General features: G+C 29.4%; 4 protein-coding genes across 12 annotated transcripts; 1 reads left to right on the plus strand and 3 right to left on the minus strand.

Moving 5' to 3' along the window:
- Window positions 1-195: 195 nt before the first annotated feature.
- On the minus strand, window positions 196-8,549 carry LOC127239666 (phosphoinositide phosphatase SAC3-like). 9 transcript variants are annotated; one of them, XM_051257920.1, is made up of 16 exons: window positions 7,908-8,548; window positions 6,625-6,829; window positions 6,384-6,531; window positions 5,687-5,909; window positions 5,491-5,567; window positions 4,951-5,138; window positions 4,769-4,866; window positions 4,508-4,641; window positions 4,295-4,423; window positions 3,246-3,636; window positions 2,737-2,858; window positions 2,531-2,641; window positions 2,256-2,444; window positions 1,465-1,623; window positions 1,089-1,200; window positions 196-383 (listed from the first exon to the last, which is right to left on the minus strand). In XM_051257920.1, exons 1-16 carry the CDS (start codon window positions 8,025-8,027, stop codon window positions 282-284), a joined length of 2,508 nt encoding a protein of 835 aa, XP_051113877.1. In that variant the 5' UTR covers window positions 8,028-8,548; the 3' UTR covers window positions 196-281. The 9 variants fall into 9 exon arrangements, 6 of the variants coding, with proteins under 6 accessions (XP_051113877.1, XP_051113876.1, XP_051113879.1 ...); XM_051257919.1 differs by having other exon boundaries at window positions 4,295-4,420; window positions 6,384-6,549; XM_051257922.1 differs by having other exon boundaries at window positions 1,089-1,159; window positions 6,384-6,549.
- Window positions 8,550-13,239: 4,690 nt separating this feature from the next.
- LOC127239578 (putative aldehyde oxidase Art an 7) lies at window positions 13,240-16,954 on the minus strand. Its single transcript, XM_051257790.1, has 3 exons — window positions 16,589-16,954; window positions 14,710-15,394; window positions 13,240-13,892 (listed from the first exon to the last, which is right to left on the minus strand). The coding sequence occupies exons 1-3, from the start codon at window positions 16,952-16,954 to the stop codon at window positions 13,240-13,242; spliced, it is 1,704 nt and encodes a 567-aa protein (XP_051113747.1).
- Window positions 16,955-17,748: 794 nt separating this feature from the next.
- Window positions 17,749-19,895, minus strand: LOC127239888 (E3 ubiquitin-protein ligase RSL1-like). Its single transcript, XM_051258248.1, has 2 exons — window positions 19,063-19,895; window positions 17,749-17,880 (listed from the first exon to the last, which is right to left on the minus strand). Exons 1-2 carry the CDS (start codon window positions 19,608-19,610, stop codon window positions 17,811-17,813), a joined length of 618 nt encoding a protein of 205 aa, XP_051114205.1. The 5' UTR covers window positions 19,611-19,895; the 3' UTR covers window positions 17,749-17,810.
- Window positions 19,896-22,772: 2,877 nt separating this feature from the next.
- On the plus strand, window positions 22,773-23,854 carry LOC127239579 (E3 ubiquitin-protein ligase RSL1-like). Its single transcript, XM_051257791.1, has 2 exons — window positions 22,773-23,164; window positions 23,779-23,854. The coding sequence occupies exons 1-2, from the start codon at window positions 22,773-22,775 to the stop codon at window positions 23,852-23,854; spliced, it is 468 nt and encodes a 155-aa protein (XP_051113748.1).
- Window positions 23,855-24,836: the final 982 nt, after the last annotated feature.

A 24,836-nucleotide genomic window follows, 5' to 3' on the forward strand; every position in this document is an offset into this window, starting at 1 on the left:
TAATGGCTACTACTTAACTACAAGAAGTTTAGAGCTCCGGGGACACGATTTTTCACATATGTACAAAACTAGAGATCCACGTCGAGTTACTAATTACTACAAATGGAAAGGCGAAGAAACGGAGCTAGAGAGCTCGGGAAAGAATTTTAAATAACTGTAGTCGGGTGCTTATGTACTCTTTTTTACGATCTAAGATTTGAGGAGATATATATATATCTATAGGCAGATCTTTTTTTTTTTTTATTGACCTGAACCTGTCGGGGGAGACGCGAATAAACTTTTTAGTAACTCAATGTTGCTTCGTTGTCCACCCAATGTACGAAGCTCTCTGGATACTCCTCTAGCGCCTCGTCGCACAAGTCAGTTCCATGGTTCTCGCGTCCCTACAAAAAAAAAAAAAAATTTAAATAATTAGATTATAAGAAACTTGTAAAATCGGAAATGTTGTGAACAATGGAGATATTATTTGGAAAAATGAGTAGTTCAAAAAGAATCGAAGTTTTGATCGACTCCGGTAATTGAGATCCTATGAATAAAATATCGTATTGATTTCTATATGTGAAAACTGGTTATATAATACTCCCACCGTTCTACATTTTTCGTTCACTATTTCTATTTTTATTTATCCTACTTTATTTGTTCTTTTCTTTTTAAAAAATATAATTAAATTTTCATAGTTTATAGTAATTTTTATCTTAATTATACTATTTATTTATTTTAATCTATAATTAATTTTATAACATAATAATTATTTTTACTAATATATTTCTTAATTACTTAATAATTATACCTTGTTACAAGAAACTAGAGACTGAGGGAATATACTATTTCCGTCCGAAATAATTATTACGTCCACTAAACTTATACATAATTTATTTATAGTAATAAAATTTATACACTCATAATTTTATTATCTTATTTAATAAGCAACAACCATTTTAACACTATTTTCTATTTACATTTTACATATTCGACTTCTATACTAAAATACTATCATCTCTTAACTTCATGCTCAATGAAAGTTATATAAAACATTCGGGACGGAGGGAATATATATTAAATGAATGGAGGAAAAAAGAAAAACTAACCCTCGTGCTTGATCCGCACTCACTTGCTGATGTTGTTGTTTCCCCGAGTATCATGCCATTGAAGACGATTTCTGATGACAGAACAGCAGTGGGAGATGCCGTCAGCAACGACCTGAGTAAAGTGTTGGGATGAATTCACGGGGAATGGAAGAAAAACAGTAAATTTTCTCATCGAAGTCTACAAACCAGAACAAAAAACTACTAAGGTGCTTTCTCTCCTCGACAGCACCAGCTCGTGTTTAATCTATCAGCCGATTAGTCTCCACCAATTTCAGACAACGAAAACTCGACCTCATAAAAGTAGTGACTAGAGATGGCACACTACGCGAACTCAATTTTTCTTTTTATTTTTTATAAAATCAATAGAACTAACTACCTTTCCAACAACTCTTCCTCGCACAAATTTCCCGAGGAGGACAGCCAGTCTAAATCAACAAAGTTAGTTCGATGATTTCCTTCCCCAATATCATGTTCGAAATACCCAATTCTTCGTATGTCAAGAAAATTCTGCCGAGAAGGCAGTAGAGGAGGATATCTGTAGAAAGTAAATGTCAAACTAGTAAGGTTAGTTTTCGAAACCTTGAAAGAATGTTAAGAAATCAATCTCCAATCTAAGAAAGCACGATTACAGTTCCGGTTGATATCAACAAGGGTTGTCCAGCTTGTCTATATAGGCTTACTCAAAACAAAAAAGGAGAGGTTCGACGGTCAGGATATTGATCAGACACATTTTTAAAAATAACTAACACGTCGAGAACACACTTCCTCTACAAATTAAGGGATGGAAATTAGTCCTTTGTGAAAAAAAAAAAATATATTATACTTTGCTTTCGACGGTCACTCTCCAGTCGAGACAGTAGATTAATCCACCAACTAGATTATTTGTAGCAAGGAAATTTCGAAATTAAATGATCTACTTAAAACATACTCTCTCCGTCTGCAATAATTATGTCATTTTCTTTTATTTTGGATCCGCTAAAACTTTATCAAATAATAATCAATTTACTATTTTTTTTTTTTTTTTACTTGCCCCACTACTTTTATATAAATTCCTTAATATACTTTCCACAATATCCTCACTTTACGTTTTACTTATTCCACTTTTACAAATGCATAAATATTGCGGACGGAAAGAGTAGAGTATCACTTATTTAGATAATGGGTCACCTTGAACATGCTAATTTGCTTCCAGAGGTTGATATTTCTGGCGTCGACTCAAAAAGCATTTTAATTTGTCCCCTGGCATCGCTAGGGAATGCAGCACCCGGGAAACCTTTATTGATGTTCAAGGCAGACGAAGGTGAGGTATTCTTGCGAAGAATTTGACCATCCGACCACGATCTTTTGAAAAATGACCTAAGCATGGGCAGCAGGAATGTGTTAGTTATTTTCTTGATCACAGAAAAGGATCGTAGTGATTTAAGAGGTGCAAGAGTCTGTACCCCACATCTTCATCAATGTATAATTCTCCGTTCCTTCCCACATAGTGCTGGTCCGAATCGAGCTCCCATAGATCAGCTTTGTCAGGTTCGGGTTGGAAATGCCCCAGAAATCTGCTAGGTAAGAAAGTGTTATAATAATGCATGCATTAATTACGAAAACATATGTTTCGAACATAATGTCTGAAATAGTCGAAAAGATCACTTACACGTTGATGGCGTTCTGTTTCTCTGCATCCATATATGCATTGCTGTAATACCTTTGAAGAGTTCGAAGAAATTCCTGGGACTGTATGGCGGCTTTCCATTGACCTCTTCGTTCGGAGAAGATCTGTCATGAGATAAAATTTCGGAAATGTCAACAAATCCGTCAATACATCAAAAGTGTAAAATAAACTACAGTAGAAAATGTTTAAAAAAAAGGAGAAAGAACAAGGGTTTGTTTGTTTTTTATTTTAACACTATTCAGTCCATACGACTCCCGAAAAAAATACACTATTTTCTCTCATGAGATATCAGATCAAAATACTATTTAAACCAAAATTCAAATAAAAACCCTCAATTTCAAATCAGAACCAAACAAAGTTTGTTTTTGAATTCGAACACAAATTAACACTATTCAGCCTCCACAGTTTTCGATAAAAATACACTATTTTTTTCTCACAAAACATTATTTCCTAATATACACAAATATAAGAAGAATAATGCATTAGCTAACCTTGTTATGTGCAGCCGAACCACCGTACTGATGAGCAAGAGTGTCGCCCATTCTCTCATAATAACTCATCAATTCCTCAGCCAACGGATCGTCGAGTTCTATGTGTGGCGAGGTCGTTACTCCCAAGGCATATAGCTGACTCCCAAGAGCAACCAAGCCATAAGCATATTGGGCCACATTGGTGCGATCCAAGCAATCTATGCAATTAGTCCGAAGCACTCCACTTTGGATCAATGGCGGCCTGACATAAGGGTTCCTATTATTTTCAATGCTGCTATTGCCCTCGCTAGATTTTTCGTTTGAGTCATCCGAATGCTCATTTTCCTCATAGCTACGCTTCTCAATATCATTATTCGAAGATGTTGGAGATATATCAGGAGTATCAACATTCCTGTGTCATATAAAGCCACTTAAAAACAGTTGTTCGCCACCTCATTCTCATTAAAAAAAGTAACCCAACCCAAATACTTGAAACATCGATTTTTGTCCTGTGATTGCTTATATTTTCATTTTTCTTCTTTTAAGCCAAATATTTATGTCCATATATTTGGAAATTGAGACGCATCAATTGTCAAGAAAATTTTAAAAAGAAAATGAGATAAGCATACATATATTTTTAGCGTTCGTGCGAAAGGTACACATGGAACACTAAATAGCCTTATTTCCATTTGGAACTTCTTCATTTCAATTCAAGAATTCACTAAGGGTGTGTTTGCTTCAAAGATTTCCACTCATTTTCACTATTCATCAATTTTTTTCCCAAAAAAATATTAAATCAAACAATTATTTTTTATTTTTTATATTATACTAAAGATTAATTTTACATTCATAATATCACATCAACATCTATGTATATCACATCGTACAACTATTCAAATTCAAAATTTTTACTATTTAAATCTCAATCCAAAATCCTAACTCCCAAACAAACACACCCTAAGAAAACTAAAACATAAAAACCATTTCAAGAAAGTGCTCACAAAGAATGGAATACTTCACTAATGTAAGTAGATTCAATATAATTATTAAAGCGGAATAAAAAGTCTTACTCAAAACTAGGCAATTCATAGCCGTTGGATAGCAATGTAGGTGTTAGTTGACAATAGAATAAACCCGTCACTAACAAAGCATATGTAGCCACCATTCCCAGAAGTTCCAAAACATTTGTTGCTTTGCTGCTTTAGAAAACAATGGAAAATAAAACATAAATAATCCAACATGTAGAAGAAATCCAACACAAAATGAACACCAACACATCATACCTTCTGGACAATTTATGCAAATCCAAATGAACAAATTTAAGCTGTTTCTCCTCAGGAAGATCTTGATTGATAGCTGCAATCGCATTAACAAACTCCGTACGAAGAATGGATTCTCGAGGCTTTTTTTCATTAGCCTGACAATAATACGTCATCAGGTGGTTAAGGTCATACGAGTTCCATAAACGTAACAAACCCTCGACTTAATATAAAAGAAAAATGAATAAGCAGCAATCATGTCAACTATAAATGAATTCTCCTCACCTTAATCAAATTCAAAATAATTATCGGACTCCCATATCTCTGGGTAAGATGCTCAAAATGAAGTCTAGTAGCCTCATAGTTCTGGTCACGCTTCGACACTATAACACAAAAATAACCCAATCAAAGACACATAAAAAAGTAAAAGGCTCAAATTTCCAAACAAAAAGTATATGCATCCATACATATTATATCAGGCTTAAGATTGAGACGGGAAGTTTCTTGTGACCAGAAAAGTGGAATTGAGCCACGATTTTGAACCACGGAACTAATTTGCAACGCCTCTCCTTCAGGAACATCCTCAGCTACAATCTGCTCTGTCTCAACGTCGTTGGCCACCCTGCCCTTCTCATTGACACCCCGTTTAAGATATCTACAAGGAAATCAAAGCTTGAAAATCGTCTACAAGTTCGACGTACATATCCTCTACACTTTACACATTAGCATTTTTTTTTTTTTTTTTAATTATTGACATCCACAACCTGCACAACTTAAAAATGTCAAATAAGGCAAAAAATGGTTCTTAAGTCAGTAATGAAAGTTGGGATAGCACAAGTCACAATACCAACAAATCATACTATTGTCAATGATAGAAATCTAATAACACTATAAAAGAAGTATGTGAATTAATTAGCATCAAAATACAGTGACATCTCAAAAAGGTATTCGAAATTGAATCACAAACATGCATCTTCAGAGTTTCACTTTCATAGTTGTTCTCTAACCTGGTACCAGCGTAATGCCGTGAACGCCTTGCAATAAGAGTTAGCTGGAAATCCCGACCAGATAGAGAAAGCTTGGTCTGTACAACCTCAAGCAAACAGCATCAATCAAATTCGTAATTACCAGGTACTCTATAAAAAATTTATATATATATATATATTTAAGTAAAATAAGCCCAAAGGTAAAGCACAATCCTACCTGCTTAAAAAAGCCGTATACCAATGCAACAGTCCACAGTGTGTTTGGCAGAAGATTGCGTATGCCACGGGTCAAAAATTCATTCCAAACAAACATGGTTTCATATAAGACTTTCCCTGTTTTTTTATCACACGTGTTCTTTTGTAGACTCCTCATAATATTGTACGAGTAACTAAAGAAGAAGTCCTTCGTCAAATCCACCATGCATAAGAGTTTCTTGTACCTGCACCATATTATTTCGTACTGACTAGTCACCACAACTAGCAAAAATTTAGTATTTCTTCAGTTGGTGTTCTCTCTCTCTCTCTCTCACTATTCAGTCTCTCAAAATTTCTCAAAAACATCAGGCCGAACAACTATTTCACCTCAAAAACATCAAATGAAAATACACACACACATTAATAAAATAAAATAAAATAAAAATCAGCAAGTATAAAAACCCACACCTAAAGATATTAGTGATCAGCTTTATTTGCATTATCATTTTCTGAGGCTAATAGTTAATTAATATATATAATTAAACGTATATATCGTGAAAATAGTAGAAATGTAGATATAGACAATACAGAAGAATGCTAGGTGTTTAAAGTAGGCTATGCAAATTTCGCAGTTGTTGTAAGTATATGTGTTTTTATTTAATTAAAGGTCAAGAAAAAGAAAAAGTTGCAAAAAGATCCAACATGCACAACATTATAACCTGTTTTCCTTGCTGAAGTTTACTCTTTGTGGTCGAACATTCGGATGTGGAACGGGAATGAGTTCGATCTTGGAGACTGCATATATGTTGTGACCACATATTACACCAATCTGTTTTCTTTTTGTAATGAGGAGCATGTAATATGGCCCTAAAAATTTAATAAACCCTGATAAATAAAAAGAAACAGAATCAGATATGATCAGGAATACTTTTTTTTTTTTCTAATTTACAATCGACATACCAACAATTCCATAACAAGTAGTAATAAATTTCAATCCCCCTGTGGCCGTGTTGCCTTCATGCAACATCTTCAGTAGATCGGAGCATTCATCTTCAGAATATATTGTAGAATCTTCTTGGATGTTAAGCTCTGTGGGTTCCGAACGGTCAATTTTCAAAACTTTCCAGTGTGTTCTACTTTTGTCCCTTCCAACCATATAAAAGTTCTGCACCAAGAAATGAGATGCAATTAAGTCAAAACTGACGACTCTTCAAATTAAAAAAAACACAAATAGATATACATAATAGAATTTGCGAAGCATATGCGAAAGAAATTCGGGGTGTATTCTTTTGTGTTTTTGTTTTTATTCCTGTTTTGTGTTTTTGTTCAAATTCTTTTGACGTGAAATACTGTTCGATGTGATGCTTTATATCGAAAATAGGTGTTGAATATAATTATTTTGAGGAAAAATAAGAAAATGAAAACGAAAACAAAAACAAAAAATGAAAACACAGCCGCAATCTGCATCTCAATGATTTCATCAATGTACATTTTTTGAAGTCTAATGACCAATCGCAAGGAAACAACCCGACAACAACAGACACGCCATAAAGCGCACAGATGATTTCCAAAATACGCCAACAGCAGCCTTTTTGAGTGATTAATCCAGATCAAATAACGAAATGCCGACATTATTTTCAGATGTTTTAAACATGTGGCATATGACGTGTCTCGATCTCGTTTTCAACTAATAAAATCCAGCTACTTATTATTGATCAAGCATTTATTTTATTTGATCGAAAAATTAAATACAAAAAAACAAAAACAGCCATATATAGAAGGGTTTACTAAAGCAACAACAGTGACTCCTACAAAAATCTTAGTCGAAAAAAGTAAGAAACCTCAATAGGCCAAACATGTGAATTAAATACCTACAAAATCTTTGTAGACTAATAAAGTAAACAAACCCAGTATGCCAAACATATTAATTTAATTCCTACAAAAAAAATTTGTGGACCAATAAAGTAAACAACCTCAATTTGCCAAACATTTGGACTAAATTCCGACAAAGTCGGTACCGAATAAAGTAAGCAATTTCAGTATGCCAAACATATGAATTAAACTAAGTGTCGGGGAAACCTACGGCACGACATCGAAAATTCAGAACTAACACAAAATACATATATGCAGACATAAATTACTCAAATTTCTTAAAACATGTTTTTATTCAGAACTAAAACCGAAAAATGAAATTGATCAAATTGCTGAAAAAATCATAAATTAAATCATCTGAAATTCTTTACCGCCTGAGTCTTGTAGAGCCTGAATTTCTGCAAGTATCTATCTTGAGACAATGGAGGAGAAGTAGGCTGTATTCCATGGTTTTGATTTTGTGAATTGTTGTTTCCTAAAACATCAGCCATTGATTTGATTCTGCTTGTACTTGATGATCCCCGAGCCTCGAGCCCGGGAATCAACAATTATTCCGGCATCAATTCTAATCAACAAAAGTCGGTCGAACTCTCCCCGAACTCCAATCACACCGCCTCCCAAGGTTGCTTCAAATACAGCATTCCAGAAATAAAATTTATATATGTATATATGCGTATATACAATAATGAAAGAAATCAAACCATTTACGTTTCCCCTATCCTCAGAAAACCCTCAGATCATAAAATGCCACAGGACAACACCAATTTGAGAAATGTTTTAGCACACAAATTTATCGACGATCAAATCAACCCTAAAACAAAATTGAAATTGCAAATCGAAACCGAAACCGAAATCAAAACCTCTGGCTAGAAATTGAAGGAAGAAAATCCAAATGCCTCTACCAGGTGGAGAATCCAAGGAAGTAGAGAGAAATGAAGGAGGACAGGATCACAATCTTTGTTGATGATGAACGCGAAGAAACAGCTTTTGGATCTGCAGAGAGAAAGAGGCAGAATAGAAACCACAACTTTATTTAGCTCAGCAAATAAATAAAGTTAAAAAATTAAAAAAAAAAAAAAAAATGGATTACTATCGAGTCCGTGTTCGATTTATTTATTTTTTTTATTTTTTTGTATATGTTATTATAAAAAAATAATAATAATAATGATTTTATAATTAATTGCATATATTGTTAATCAGGTACAGCTAATAATCATTTTATATGTTTTTTTTTTATTTAAAATTATAACGAGGTGTGTTGTTTTAGTAAAAATTACAAATTTTAAAAACATATTTTTTTAAAAAAAAAACTAATATATTAAACATTTTATTCTTTTTATATTATTTATGTAATTTTTTATATTTTATATAAACAATTTCTATTAAAAATTTCGCTAAATAAACAAACCCGAGACCCATTTTTAAATTTTTTTATAAAATTATATTAGTATTTTTTCACAAAATAAAGATTTTATATTTTGGTTTAAACAATTTTTGGATATAATGGATTTAGTGTTTTGCTTTGAATTTTTTTTTTTTTTATGTGAAATATTAAAAATTGTGAGATGATAAAAATAAATATAATAAAAAAAAAAAAAAGACCAAGAAAACCTAATAATTTTAGTTGAAAAAACAAGTATTGAACTTAATAATTTGAAGATAAATTTGTACATAAAAAATCATTGTAGTTTGATATTGATTTGAAATAACATATTTGATCTGAGTTTATATTTAAATATTATTTTAATATTTTATCCGCAAAAATTAGAATATTTAAGTTCCACAAGAAAATTAAAAATAAAAAATAAAACATTTTAAAATTTTAGTTACAAATTAAAGAAATGAGACAAGAAAATGTAATAAAAGTAATATATCGTTGAATTGAGGATAACAGTTAAATGTTTATATAAATTTAGGGGATAAATTGAAAAATAAAATAAAAATAAATTGAAAAGACAAAGAGAGTATAGTATTTTATGAGATAAAATAATATATTTTTATTAAAATTCGTACATAATGAATAATGATAATTTAATTTGAAATCACAACTAAATAAACCCAAATACGGATTTTAGTAAAAAAAGTATTTTCTGTTTAATATTTTTAATAAAAATTAAAAAATATTGTTTTAAAAATTGATAAATTTCTTTATTGGGCATTTTGATAAATTAAATTGAAAATACTACTATAAGATTTATTTCTATTTTGTCCTTAGCATTTATAAATTTTCTTTATTGTAATGATATTTTATTATTTTTTACTGAGTAAAAGTATTTTACTATTTTGCATTTATTATATAATTATTGATAGTTTATAAATATTACTACAAAAAAAGATAAAAATATATATACATAAAAAAACATATCAAAAGTTATTTAAATTATATTATTTAAAATAATTATGTTACAACTGTACCGACTAACGATAAAAAATAATGGATGAGATTATAGGATACAATTTTAAAATTTAAAAAAACTTCTATCTAATGAAAATATTGATGTAAAACATGTGTGATTATAATGTAGTCCCTCCGTCTCAATACAATAGTCTTGTTTACCATTTTTGTTCGTTCTAAAACAATAGTCTTATTTCCATAAATAACTATATCACCATAAAACTACTTTTACTTTTTCATTTTTATTACACAATTGTCACTACTTTTTACTCTAATACACTCACATGACAAAAAGGTTTTTTATTCATAATTTTTACCTGCTACCAATATAATATCAATATTTCTTAAATATCGTATTTAATCCAATTAAGACTATATTTATGGGACGGATGAGTAATTATTTGAAATAAAATGGAGTAGAATTTATATAATACTTTCATTTGTTTAGATCATATGTACTCATGTGTTGTTTTATAATAGATTAATAATAATAATAATAATATCAAATATATTTTGACAAAATTGATTTTCATCCTTTATGTATAAAAAAATTAGTATATTTATAATTCATATAAAAATTAAATCTATTTTAATATAACACTTTAGTGTAATAGACAATGTATATATTTGAATATGTCAATAAAATTAACAAAATATATAATTTTGTGGGGACACGAGGAATATATAATTATGTAACATATAATTGATCTTGGTTGTAGATAAATTGAAATTTTAGTGTTTTTTATTTTTTATTTTTTATTTTTATTTTTTATTGCACATAGGCAAGATGAGTTTACAAAATTGAAGTTATATATATTAAAAAAAAATTGATATAATTCATCAATAATATGTTTTTAAAAATATAATATCAAATATTAATTTTTTTATTGTTCCTAAAATAGTTAAAAACTTAAATGTATACATACATGTTGTTAATATAATTGTATTTTTTTTAAAAAATTATCTATATATTTTTTTTATTTTTTTAATTATATTGAAATATTTTAAATAAAAGTATAGAAAATATATTTTTAAAATTTAATTATTTATATTTTAAAATTTTAATTTAAAGAAATATATAAATTACAATATTATAGGAGTATTAAATTATTTGTATTTTCCAATTTATTTTAAATTTTTATAATTTATATTTAATAATTTGAGTATAATTAAAAAATATACATACTTCTATTTAAATTTGGTATCTCAATTATAATTGTAATTTTCAATTTAAGTATAATACAGGGCCGTCTCAGACTTTTTTTAGGCCCTGAGCGAAAATAAATTATAGGCCCTACGTGACCGTCTGGATAATGTAAATTTGAGAAAAGAAGATGAAAGACGGTCTATCTGAAAGTTCGAAAAGCAAAAAAGACTGAGGAGGGTGAAAGATATAAGAGAAAATATGAGGCAGGTTTGATCGAGTTGATGGAGGCAATGCGATATGGTGTAAGATAAAGAAGTGTAGACGATTAGAAAGAAAAAAAAAATGATTAGAAATTAAAATTTAATTTTAAAATTAACTAGGATAATTACAAAGAAAAAAATTAAAACTTAAAATATAATTTTAAAATATAATAATAATAGATAATATTTAAAATATAGGTCATCTATTAATTAGGGGTCCAGTTGCTCACCCTGCTCTTGCTATGAGCCGACCCTGGTATAATATATAAATTTAAAATAATAAGATAACTATATTTCTTAATATTATTAAAATATAATATATAAATTAAATTATTTTTATAATATACTTCATCCGTCTTATAACTATAGTCTGAATTGTGTTTGGCACGAGATTTAAGAAATATTGATATTATATTAGTAGTGAGTAAAAAACATGGGTAAAAGATATTTTTGTCCTTATGAGTGTATTAGTGTAAAAAGTAGTGACAATTGTGTAATAATAATGAAAAAATAAGGGTAGTTTTACAGTGATATGATTATTTATGGAAATAAGACTATTGTTTTAGGACAGACAAAAATGGTAAACAAGACTATTGTATTGAAACGAATGAAGTATTATAGTATTGTATTTATTATTATTATTAAGAATAAAACAATAACTTTAGAATAAAACAATAACTTTAGGTTGGTAGTATTAAGTAGGATAATTTAGAAATTAGGTGATGTGGTGGAGAGAGAAATGTATATTTTATTTTTTTATTTGGGTGATGTGATGGAATAAAGTGTGGGTTAGAGATTAAATATAATTAATTATTTAATATTTTGGAAATATTACAGGGTGTTTGGAACATACCAGAAAAAAATATTGCAACGTGTTTTGGACGAAGGAAGTACTAAAATTATAAATTTACGAAGTAGAAATACTTAAAAATTGAATAGTAAAATTGATCCTTAAAAGTTAAAACACACAATCAAATATAAATAAATTATTGCCTTGATAATATTTCGTATGAGATCGTATGCTAGTGTGTAGGTAGACTTGTGACCTAATTTACTGATTATTAAGTTTAATTGAAAATTTATTTAAAGTGCACTGAAAAAATAATGATTGTAGATTTTACGTAAAAAAAAAAAATAAATAAATAAATAAAATAATAATAATAATAAATACCTTGATGAATCTAGACAAAGCCATTTTTCTCTATCTTATTATATTTTAGATAATATAATGTGGACACTATAGTTTCATTTTTCACCATTTTCTATTTCTTTGATTTTAATGTCAAATTCAAGATAAAACAATTTAAAAGATAGGAGCAACAAATGTTATACTATGAATGAATGTGTACATAATTTTTAATGTTACAACACCACAAATAAATTATTGAAAAATTATTCAATTCCATTGAACATTATAAATATCAAATAATCTTAAAATAAACTTCAAAATCCAACTACCTCACTACCTCCTACTCTAATTATACACACTCCCTCATCTCCCCCATCTACTACCTATATATAAATTATATTTTTCCAAATAAAAAAATAAATAAATACCCAAATTCAATTATAATCTAAAACAATTGGAGTAAATTACAATCCTCCATATTTTAATATAAACATACAAAATATACCGTATAAATTTTATTGCACAATTTATCTTTACATCAGCTAAAATATTGCACAGAATTCCTTCCTCAACGTGTACATAAAAATACACAAAGATAGAAATTCAATACATATTTTCCGGCTAACAAAAAGGTCAATTATACAATAAATTTTATTTAGAATATCTCATAAATTTATATCAAAATTTCAATTATATATATATATATATCTATATATATATAATTTAAATAAATAATAATAATAATAATGAAATATGCAGTAAATAAATTAAATTAATTGTCAATACGGGCCCACACGCCGCGGCTGGGGATCCCACGGCGGACGACGAAGATGAGATAGTACCCCGGCGGCGCCACCTTCCCAGACGGCGGCGCCTCCACGGACAACGTATTGCCGCTAACTTTCCGGCTGAGAATGAGCAGCCGCTGGTTCTGGCAGTAGCCGTGGGTGGTGAACGGTGGCGAGTACATCGTGACCTTCACCTCCGGCGGCAGCAGCGGCCCCTTTTTGGTGGTGACGGTGAGAGTGAAGGTGCCGCCGTACTTCATCGGAATCGGATCCGCGGCGCCGGTGATCTCCACGCGCCAGTCCTGGAGCAGCGGGTCCAGGTACGGCGGCGTGAACTTCTCGGTCCGCATCTCCGTCGGAAAAATGAAGAGGTCGTTGTACTTGGGCATCATGTAGAAGGCGTTGGTGTTGCTGCCGGCGATGAGAATCTCCGCCGACGGTAGCACGGCGGCGTTGGAGTGGTACATCCGGGGAACCGTCGTCGGAGCGAGTTCCTTGAACCGGAGACCCTTCGGTTTATTAGGTGTGTAGAGAACCGGAGTCATGTTCGGCTGGTCGGCCGCGTTCCAAGCCGACGTGCCGGCCTTTGCGCCGTTCAGAATTAGCAGATCTCCGGTGGGGAGAATCACCATGTCGCCTATCACATATTATTTATATATATTAAAATAATCTAAATAAAATTAATGATTTTATAATTATTATTATTATTATTATTAATTTAATGTGTGCATACGAAACTTTTATTATTTTTAGAATTTTAAATGAACTCGAATGAAAATAGTTTTTTTTTTAAGTATATATATATTTTTTTATTAAAATAATTATTTGGTGTTGAATTCTATAAATTGGTCCACAGTTATTTGACGTGGCGTTAACTTGTGACTGATATATCATTGCCACGTCAAACAACAACAAATAAAAAATATTTATTTATTTTATTTTATAAAATATTTTGGTAAATTATTTATTTTAATCTCATATCTATGATCCTTTTACTTTAAATAGATCATAGATCATAGATCATGTGTGAAAATAGTCATGACAGTAAAAAATTTATGCTAGATCGTCCTTTGATGTGTCAGTGATATTGCAATGACATATCATCGCTAGATGAGCAACAATAGACCAGTGTGGCGAATCCGACGTCGTAGGACTATTTTTGGTGAGATTTTTTTAGACATAACCATTTAAAGTCCTAAAATAAAAAAAAGTTAAAAATAGTCGTGTAAGTAAAAAAATTTCGCTAAATCATCTTCTATGTCACTGGCATAGCGATGACATTTCAACTACGTCAGTGCCACAATAGCAACAACGAACCAACGCAACGAATCCCACATTGGAGGATCATTTTTTAGCGAAATAATTTTACTATTTTCCGACGTAAAATAGTTAAAGTCCTAAAATAATAAAAAAATCAGATATGAAATTAAAAATTGTTTAAATTTTAAATTTACCCATGACACGTGGCGACGGCATATCCTCCGAATCCCAATCAGCGCCTTCCTTCATCAAATCGATCCTCTGACAGTCCTTAAGCGCCGGCAAAAATGTCCGGTTAGGCTGCTGCAAATCGGAGTAAATATAAGCGTCGCGACTGTTGCCGCCGCAGATAATAACTTCATACTTAGGGTCGCCGGAGCTTAGGTCGACGGGGAGGAGAGCGGACATCGCGGACGGTGGGTAATTCCGACTTCCGGCGAGGTCGGGGAACTTCCGTACGGCTTCTCCGGTGTACGGATTGAGGACGATGGACTTGTAATTGGCGAAGACGAAGAGGTTTCCGTCGGGGAGGAGGTTAACGAAGGGGTAGAGGTTGTTCTCCCGGCCGGCGTCGTCGTCGGTTTCGGCGAGGAGGGGGAGGGCTTTGATTTGGGGGGTGAATTCGAGGGTGTCGACGGGGACGAGCTCGTAGTTGTAGGCGTCGCGGCCGCCAACGATGGCAAAGGTGCCGTTCTCGAGGGGGTGGTCGGTGGCGTACCAGCGGTTGCTGAAGAGGGCGAGGTTCTTCTCCTCGAACTGGCAGTTGGGACACGGCTTAAGAATGCGGACGGCGCGGAACCCGTCCTTGTCGCCGCCGGTCGACATCAGCTCGCCGTTCTTCGTCATGCCGCCGGAGGAGCACCACGGGCTGGAGGCCAGCTGGGAATTTTAACATACGCGAAGGAAACAGGTTAATCAAGATAAATACAGTTGGTTTTTTCAATATTATTTTTCAATTGCGATCCATAACATAATACTAAAGAACACAAAACAATTTATACAAAAGTTAAAAAATCAAAATATTCAATATAAAATATTATATTTCTTCAAGAAATATATAATTTTTTTATATCTTAAAATAAATATATTATTTTCTAATTTAGTAATTGTATTATATATTAACATAATGAATACCTTACAATTTAAAATATATTATACAAATATTGTTACTTTTATATTATACGACCATGATACGGGCATTTTTTAATTATTATTATTATAAACAAATATAATACTAATATTAAAAAATCTGTTTGCAAAAATAAATACTAATATTCTTGTTGCAAGACCAGAGGTAATATCTTATATTTTTAACACAGTTACTCGTATAACACACCAACAATTTATTTATCTAGAGACGCTAGGTAAACGGATCCGTACTTTCACTTGTTATTATTATTATTATTATAAAAAAAAAAATCCATTGGTATTTTTCAAATGATATTTGTAAAAAAAAATTACTTATTTTTATATAGAATAAAAAAGTTTGCATAATAATAAAAATAAAATAAAATAAAACCGAACTCTAAATAAACAAATTCACAATATCACAAAAAATAAATAAAATAAAATCTTATAAAATAATTACAAAAATCAATATAATTCAACCAATACTATAAAATGATATTCTCGTTCTCTTATTATTATTATTATTTTTTATCTATTTTATAAATAATTTTTATATACCTTTTAATTTATATATTTCAATTATACATCCATTTACATTTACAAATTTGCAGCAATTATAATTATACTTTTATATATTCAACTTATCATTTTTTTTACCTCAGCTTATCAAGTTTAATTAATAAAATATTAGTATTATTACATATTCATTAAAATTCATATTCAATTTTTATAATCATATATATAGAATCAGCATACACTTATTTTATATCTTTATCTAAAAAATATAATAAAAATATAAAAATCATCAAAAAATTAAATTAATAATTGTTCAAAATAAAATTATCTCGAAAAATAAAAATAAAACATAGTTGATTAATAATTTCTCAATATAAAATTATCTCGAAAAATAAAAATAAAACATAGATGAATTAGAGAATACGATACATTAAGCGGTCGCATCTGCGCCGTCTCGGCATCATACTCAAGAGCGTGGGCTGTGCAATCGAGCTGGGGGTCGGTCGGGCGGCCTCCGACCCTCCCCCGGCACAAGGGGGGGTCATTTTTTATTTCCGACAAGCCGTTACTTGTCGAGTCGTACATTATGAGCTTATTATTGGGCAATAATTGCATATGCATCGCCGAGACACCGCAATTGGGCGAGTCGACTCTCCACGAACCCAAAAAATTAGTCGGCTCGACAATGTAGTCATCGATGGCCGCCTCGCCGCCGATCGGCAGGCGGCCGCCGGCGTAGCAGAGGAGGGAGCAGTGGAGGAGGACGGCGATGAATCGTAATATTGGTACAGCCATTATTGGATACAACGATCAATGATCAAATTTTGTTTTGACGTTAGATTGGTATTTATTAGCGTCAGAAATTTGAACTTATGAAAGAGCCAAATGCGGGGAATCGAGGTAGACGAGGAATTCACGCCGACAAAGAAAATGTAGACAAAATTGGTGGTGTCTAAAATGTATTGCTAAAAATAGTATGGGCGTGTCTGGCGGTGGAATCTCTAACGGCCACATCTCAATTATTATTTTTTTTAAAAAAATAAATAAATAAAATAATAAACTCTCATTATGAATAAAAATGAAAAAAATGAAAATTAAATTAAGAATAGTATAGTACTTCCTTAGTTTCATCATTATAATTTTAGTTGTGTTGAATACGAAATTTAAAAAATATTGATATTATATTGATAATTGGTAAAAAATATAAATAAATTTTTTTTTATCGTGAGTATATTAATGTAAAAAATAATGATAATTGTTTAATAATAATGAAAAAGTAGGAATGATCTTATAACAACATAGTTATTTATAAAAATAAGACTATTATTTTGAGACGAACAAAATTATAAATAAAACTATAGTATTTGAACAAAAAAAATATCTTTTTATTACATAATATATATAATAAATTAAATTATTGATTTGAAAAAATTCAAATGAGAAACAGAGGAGTATATATACTCTTATTTTTTGAAATAAAATTTAAATTAATAAATTTTTACTACTTAAAACGTCAAATATAAACTCAAAACTCAACAACGTAAAGTATCCAACATATTCATAAGATGCGATTTTATCTTAAATGCGTTCTCAAGTTCCATCAAATTTCTACACATCTCAAAAGAACGACGACGCTTCGCTATATAGTTCATCATCCACACCGGTTACAATGACCCGCTATCAATGTAGCTCCACAATTGTAACAGAAAGCATGTCCGCACCTAATGAGAACTAAAACGGTCAAAAGAATCGAAAGCAATCGAGAAAATTATATATGAAGACATGTTTTAATGTACGATCAAATTTATAAAGAAAATTGTAAATGGAATAAGTAGATATGAGAAAGGCAAAGATTTCAACAATAAGTTTTCATCAATGAAGACAAAGCAAATTGTAGCGGCAAAAGAGATCGAGCCAATGTATGAACGAGAGACCATCTCCAATTCATTACTCCGTATTTTATTTATAATAATTTTATTTCACTTATAAACTTGAACTTTTACTCCAGAAAATATGTTTTTAATATATTATTTTTTAATATTATTTTATATACCATTTCATATTTATAAATTATATCTCAACTTTAATTTGTCTTTACATTCCACTCTAAATAAATAAAAAATTATATATCACTTTTAAAAAATTAAATTATACATTATTTCTAAAAAACTAAAATTATATATCACTTTTCTAAAATATAAAATTATACTCCCCATGTCTCATCGAACAATTGTCATTTTTCATTTTCGTCCGTCTCAATATAAGATCACAATTTTTTAATTAAATAATTGTACTACTACCTAACATAATAAATACCCTTCCAACTTACACTATATTACACAAATACTATTACTTTTAAGGTTTGGATTTCGAACTGATACTTGAGTAGTAAAAAATGTTAATTGAAATAGTTGTATGATGTGATATAAATATGTGTTATATTTTGAACGTAAAATTAATTTTTTTTGTATAAAATAAAAAATAAGTGTTTGATTTAATATTTTTAGAGAAAAAAAAATGGAATGAATAATAGATTTTATCAAAATCCACATAACGAACACACCATTTTATTACACCATACAAATAGGGGTATTTTTATTTTTTTCATTACAATCAAATATAATACTAATATTAAAAAATCTACGTGTAAAAAACAAACTGTAACTTTTTTATGAGATGGAAGGAGTCTAACTTTTAAAAATAAAATAAAATTATACATTATTTTTAAAAAAATAAAATTATATATCACTTTTTTAAAATATAAAATTATATACACTTTAGAAAAACTAAATTATACATTTTTTTAAAAAAAATAAAAATATATCACTTTTTTTAAAAATAAATTTATATATCATTTAAAAAATAAAATAAAATTACAGAATAAATCAAACAGAACCGCAAACCTGCATTTCATGTGATCGCAACCATACAATTTCTCGATGAAGAATCCGCAGACAGAACACCTCATCCATTTCAAATCCTTGGCAAGGTTCTTCACCATAACATCCTCACGGCTACTCTCGCCTGAACCCGATCTCCTGAACGCCTCGCACGTCTTCTCCGAATGCCATGGAACCTTACACTGCGCGCAGAAAAGTCTGTTGCAAACAGGACATTCAGATTCAACCACAAACTCACCGCTGTCGTTGATCAGCAGAGACGAACAGTCCTTGAACGGACAGTAGAACTTCTCCGGCGACGGAATCATAGCCTCGCACAGAGCTTCGGACCATCTGTCGAACACCTTCTGCGCGATAATAGAGCGGCAATTTTGAGGCTCCAAAACGACGTCGCATGCGCTGCTAGGGCAGGTAATGGAGGTTGTATTCTGATCTACTTTCGTAGCCACGAATTTGGCGATGCAATTGGTGCAGTAAGAGTGATTGCAGCCTTGAATTCGAAAGAAATCGCTTACTAGCTTCTCCTCCGCGCAGATCTCGCAGGTGAACATGGTTGATGTTTCGATTTCGATTTGGAGTCTGGCTTTTTTTTGCACTCTGCTTGATTTGAATTGGAAAAGTCGCCATTGAAGTGAATTAAACCCTAATCTGCTTCGGCGAGGAGCTGAGCAGTCGCTTTTTACAGTCAAAACTCTCCTTCGCCATTAATGCCGATGAGTTTCATACGGAAGAGAGGAGATGAAGCAGTTATGAATTGTTAAAATGATGGCGGCTCTTATGATCATCAGCACCGTGATTGATGTCTTATAGAGTATTATGTTGCCCATTATACCCGATTCCTAACCAGAGACCTTTATCCACACCTATGTTATCAACAACTAGATGATATAACGTCACATTATACATTATTTGTTATACATGTTATTATTTGTTGAATTAAATTATATATCTATTATATATGATATATTTTTAAAATTAAAATAATTTTTACAATAATTTTATTTAAAGGAATTAGTTTAATTAAGGAAAGAATTTGATATGATAATAATTACAAACATTACGGTAATTATCAATATTACATTAATTATAGTTTCAAATTTTATTCAAATATTGTCTCATATTTCAATATGCTATCGACTAAATATGCATATGATATATGTGATTTTGTAATTTATAATATCTACTTAACAGGTTACTTGCAAAATTAATATTTTATATTTATCCGTAATATTTTTTTTATTAAAGTATTATATTATTTAACTTAAGTAATTAATTTAATTAAGTCAATATATTGATACGATATTAATTATAAACGTTATTATAATTAATTATTTCAATAATTATGGTATGAAATCTTATTAATTATGTTATTAAATTTTATCTAGATAGTACCACAGGATGTTATGCATCCGATGTATACAACTATGCTATCAACAATTCAATGATATGATGTCACGTTATATCTTTTTTTTTTTGTTGTACATGTTATTTGTTGAATTAAATTTTATATTTATTATATATGATATATTTTTTTGAAATTAAAATATTTTGCCAAATAAAGCAAAAAATTGATTTGATATTAATTATAAACATTACCATAATTATAAAAAAATCTTTTTAATTATAGTGTAAAGTCTTATATAAATCTTAACTCATGTTATGTTGTCGGTTGTATACACATATGTTATCAACAACTTGATGATATGATGTCACGTTCTACATTGTTTGTTGTACATGTACTTTGTTGAATTAAATTTTATATATATTATATATGACATATTTTTTTACAACTAAAATATTTTTCTCAATAATTTTACTTAAAAGTAATTAGTTCAAATAAAACAAAAAATTTAGTTGATATTAATTATAAATTCTATCATAATTATAAAAAATCTTATTAATTATGGTATAAATCTTATATAAATCTTAACCCATATGATATTATGCTATCGGCTGTATATACATATGCTACCAACAACTCGATGATATGATGTCACGTTATACTATTTGCTACATATTATTTGTTAAATTAATTTTAAATTTTATTATATATGGCTTATTTTTCTTAAAATAATTTTTTTTTCACAAATATTTAGTAACTAGTTCAATAAAGTAAAAAATTGATTTGATATTAATAATAAATGTTACCATAATTATAAAAATTACTTTAATTTCGGTTTCAAAATTTTGAATTAATTACAAATGTTACTCTAATTAACATAATCTCATTAATTATGATTTCAAATCTAATCTAAAATTTGATTATGTTATGTCATTGTCAATATATATTTTCTCTGTAATTATATAATATGTTTTTTTTTTTTTTTTTTATGTATAGTGTATGTTGTATATATTATTTATAATAATAAATTCTATTAAAAGTATTTATGATATTTGTTTTTTCTCAAAATTCTATTTATATAATATATATTTATTTATGATAGTAATAAAACTTGTACTTTCTCTATCTAATAAATTTAAAAGTAAAATTAGAAAAATGAATATTTCTTTGAAAAAGTGATAAAAATAAATAAAATTGTTGAAAATACTTCTAAAATTTTAGTTAAAAATTAGAGCAAATGAGAAGAAAATTTAAGTATTAAATGAAAATAATAATTAAATATTATTTTGTTAATTTTATCAAACTTAGTAATTAGGTAAGTTTTAGGAGATAGACTCTAAAACTAAATTTTGATTATGTATTGGTTGATTGATTAAATAATTGATAAAATTTTGATTGATTGACTTTGTCAAAATCGATAAATTTAGCAGAAAAAATGAAATAAGAAAATAAAAGTAAATTTTATGGACAGAAGGAATATTATTTACTATAAAAAATATGTTAATTCCTACTTTCAACTTTTCATGTTCATCTTTTCATTTTCGTTTCGTTCCACTTATTTTGTTATTTTTTTCTCAAAAAAAATTATACACTTTAATCTTATTTTAAAAATTTTAATTTATAATTTTTTAAATTTGAATAATATTAATCAATTATCTTAGTCTATAATTATTTTTATTATATGATAATTATTTTTATTAATAAATTTTAAATTATTTACTAATTATATTCCTCATAGATAGAGCTGACAAAAACTGACGACAACTCGATTATAATATATTAATATTGATTAATATATTTATTATATATATAAAATAATTATAATTTAATAATTTTTTCATAAATTAATTTAAATTAAGTTCAATTTTAAATAATTCAACAGAATTTACGATCAAATCAATAAAATTAAACATAACATGACAACATAACAAAAAAATATTTAATTTAAATTAAGAAATTCTGCTTAATTATATATACGGGTCAACAAAAACCCGACATGATAATAAAGGGATCGAGTTATGATTAAGTAATTTAATCCGTTTAAAATATTCAACCCGACTAGAATCGACTCATTGCCAGCTCTACTCATAAATTCCCATGTTTAGACAAAATATCCGGAACGGAAGGGAGGAGTATTTTTTAAAATATACGAATTCCGAAAGTAATAATTAACTTTACATAAATTAACTGTTTTTTTTTTTCTTAAATAAAAAAATCTCAGATTACAATTTTCTAGAAATCGAAAGCTTGAACGGCCGAGCAAAACGGCGACGTTCATTCGTGAAGTACGAAATTACCCTCGGGAAACCTCTACCAGAATCACTTCAAAATCACAATCAAAATCAGATTCAGAAGCAGAATCAAATCAATCATGTTCACCTGCAAAATTTGCACCGAGGAGAAGCCAACGAGCAGCTCCTTCCGTTTGCTCATGTGCAATCACTCTTACTGCTCAAATTGCATCGTCAGTTACGTGGTTATCAAATTGGATTCGAGAGTAGCCGCCATTAACTGCCCTGAAATCGGCTGCGCCGGTGTTTTGAAGCCTCACCATTGTCAGTCGATTCTGCCAAAGCAAGTTTTCGACAGATGGTGCGATGCTCAGAGAAGGATGTCCGAGCAGATCCAGAGGTTTAATGGAGATGCGAGCTGTAACGACGATGTAAAGCTTTTGAACCTCGCCAGGCTGAAGAAGTGGATGAGGTGCCCTAATTGCCGATTCTTCGTCGAAAAATCGGGAGGTTGTTTGTCCATAAAATGCAGGTTTGTTTCTGTTTGATTCATTCGTCTTGTTCTTCTCTGATTTGGTGATTGTTCGTCTACTTTGTTTTAGTTTGATTATGCTTTCTCGAAGGTTGAAATGAGTTCTTGAAGCAAATTCGAAAACCCTAAACCCCAAAATGCCTTCTGGAATAAAAATTTGCAGATAATTTTCCAGAAAAATTTTGAAAATTGATTTTCTTGTATCTCATCTTAAAAACTAGCACGTTACATTCAATTACAACAAAATACTTCATCTAATTATTTAATTTTTTTTTTTAAAAATCAAAATAAATTAATCGTATAAAATGTGAGATAAATCAATTTGTTCATCTAACACACGCTTTGCCCTTTGTTCAACCATTTTTTTTTATAGCTTAGAGTTATCTTTGAAGGTTGAAATTGATCTTTTGTTTGATACTCCTTCCTTTAAATCTATACTCACTTTTTTTTTTTTAAATAAAAAAATATTATATTTTTGTACTTTTTTTTTTGCTGTAAAAAAAAAAATAATTATTACTCACTTTTTATTACAAATGTGCATTTGATTCAGCTTGTTTATATTTACGAACGAACATCTAGATTCGTTTAACTGTTCTAATTTGTATGCTTATTAGGTGTGGAGATACTTTTTGTTATAACTGTGGAGCTTCAATGGTGATGGATCACTACTGTACATCTTGCAAGCATTGAAGTTGAACTAGGGCATTATGGGATCCACAATCTTTTTGGATAATTTATGGTACATTGAGATTGGAGGCTTAACTAATTAAAAAAAATAAAATATCATCTTATTATTCATGAGTTGCATTATTTTATGGACATACTATGTTGATTTGATAAAATCGGTATTATATTTCATCGTATCAAACAAAATAGTACCTTCGTCTCACATACCGTGTGTGTCTACAGTAGACACGGTATTTTTGGAATTTTTGGAGGGGTGTAATTAGTAGATAATTAAAAATGTATAGGTGAAAATAATTATTTTATAATATAAATAATTATAAATTAAGATTAAAATAACTAATTAATTTAATTAAAATTTTAAAAAAATAAAATTAAAAAGTGTAAAATAAGATTAAAGTGTATAATTAATTTTCAAAAAAAGAAAGTGACATTTTACGTGGGATGGACAGAAACGGCAACGTGGACATTGGAACGAAGGAAGTATTATATATAATGTTAGAATATATATATATTTATATCAACTATCAAATCGTGTTGAATAAAAGTCGATAGAAATCAAAATTTTCTCTAAAAAGTTATTCCAAACAGAACAGAATTAGGTTACCTGAAAGTACGAAATTACCCTCGAAAATTGACCCCGCATGGGGAATCCTATCGGTACGTCGAGTCCAATTTGCACTTCTTTAATTAATCCTTTTTTAAATCTTTTTTTTGTTGGACAATAATGAAATTTTGAATTACTACTATAGATAAAATATATTTTTATAGTACTTATGATTTTAATATATGTATATTATTTTAGATGTAGGTAGTATAAAATATTTTATCAAATATTATTTAAATATAAAATTTAAATAAAATACCGCCAAGACAAATCCAAAATCTTATCTTATATATATATATTTGATAAAATAATAAATTATAATATTATTTAAATTAAAATTATATAAATTTAATTTAAAAGTTTTTCTATTCCATTTTAATA

The sequence above is a fragment of the Andrographis paniculata genome, unplaced genomic scaffold (genome assembly GCF_009805555.1).
Source record: "Andrographis paniculata isolate CXL003 unplaced genomic scaffold, ASM980555v1 Contig78END, whole genome shotgun sequence".
NCBI lineage: Eukaryota > Viridiplantae > Streptophyta > Magnoliopsida > Lamiales > Acanthaceae > Andrographis > Andrographis paniculata.

What these genes read in the sequence shown, in the direction of transcription:
- LOC127239666 (XM_051257918.1), bottom strand. Translation starts at nt 8,027, where the DNA reads ATGGCTGATGTTTTAGGAAACAACAATTCACAAAATCAAAACCATGGA. An exon ending in TTGCATAAATTGTCCAGAAG is followed by an intron (nt 4,424 to 4,507) that starts GTATGATGTGTT and finishes TGTTTTCTAAAG; the next exon opens with CAGCAAAGCAACAAATGTTT. An exon ending in GAGGAAGAGTTGTTGGAAAG is followed by an intron (nt 1,201 to 1,464) that starts GTAGTTAGTTCT and finishes CACTTTACTCAG; the next exon opens with GTCGTTGCTGACGGCATCTC.
- LOC127239578 (XM_051257790.1), bottom strand. Translation starts at nt 16,954, where the DNA reads ATGGCTGTACCAATATTACGATTCATCGCCGTCCTCCTCCACTGCTCC. An exon ending in CGCAGATGCGACCGCTTAAT is followed by an intron (nt 15,395 to 16,588) that starts GTATCGTATTCT and finishes TAAAATTCCCAG; the next exon opens with CTGGCCTCCAGCCCGTGGTG. An exon ending in GCCGTCGCCACGTGTCATGG is followed by an intron (nt 13,893 to 14,709) that starts GTAAATTTAAAA and finishes AATATGTGATAG; the next exon opens with GCGACATGGTGATTCTCCCC.
- LOC127239888 (XM_051258248.1), bottom strand. Translation starts at nt 19,610, where the DNA reads ATGTTCACCTGCGAGATCTGCGCGGAGGAGAAGCTAGTAAGCGATTTC. An exon ending in TGCGATCACATGAAATGCAG is followed by an intron (nt 17,881 to 19,062) that starts GTTTGCGGTTCT and finishes AGTTCTCATTAG; the next exon opens with GTGCGGACATGCTTTCTGTT.
- LOC127239579 (XM_051257791.1), top strand. Translation starts at nt 22,773, where the DNA reads ATGTTCACCTGCAAAATTTGCACCGAGGAGAAGCCAACGAGCAGCTCC. An exon ending in TGTTTGTCCATAAAATGCAG is followed by an intron (nt 23,165 to 23,778) that starts GTTTGTTTCTGT and finishes TATGCTTATTAG; the next exon opens with GTGTGGAGATACTTTTTGTT.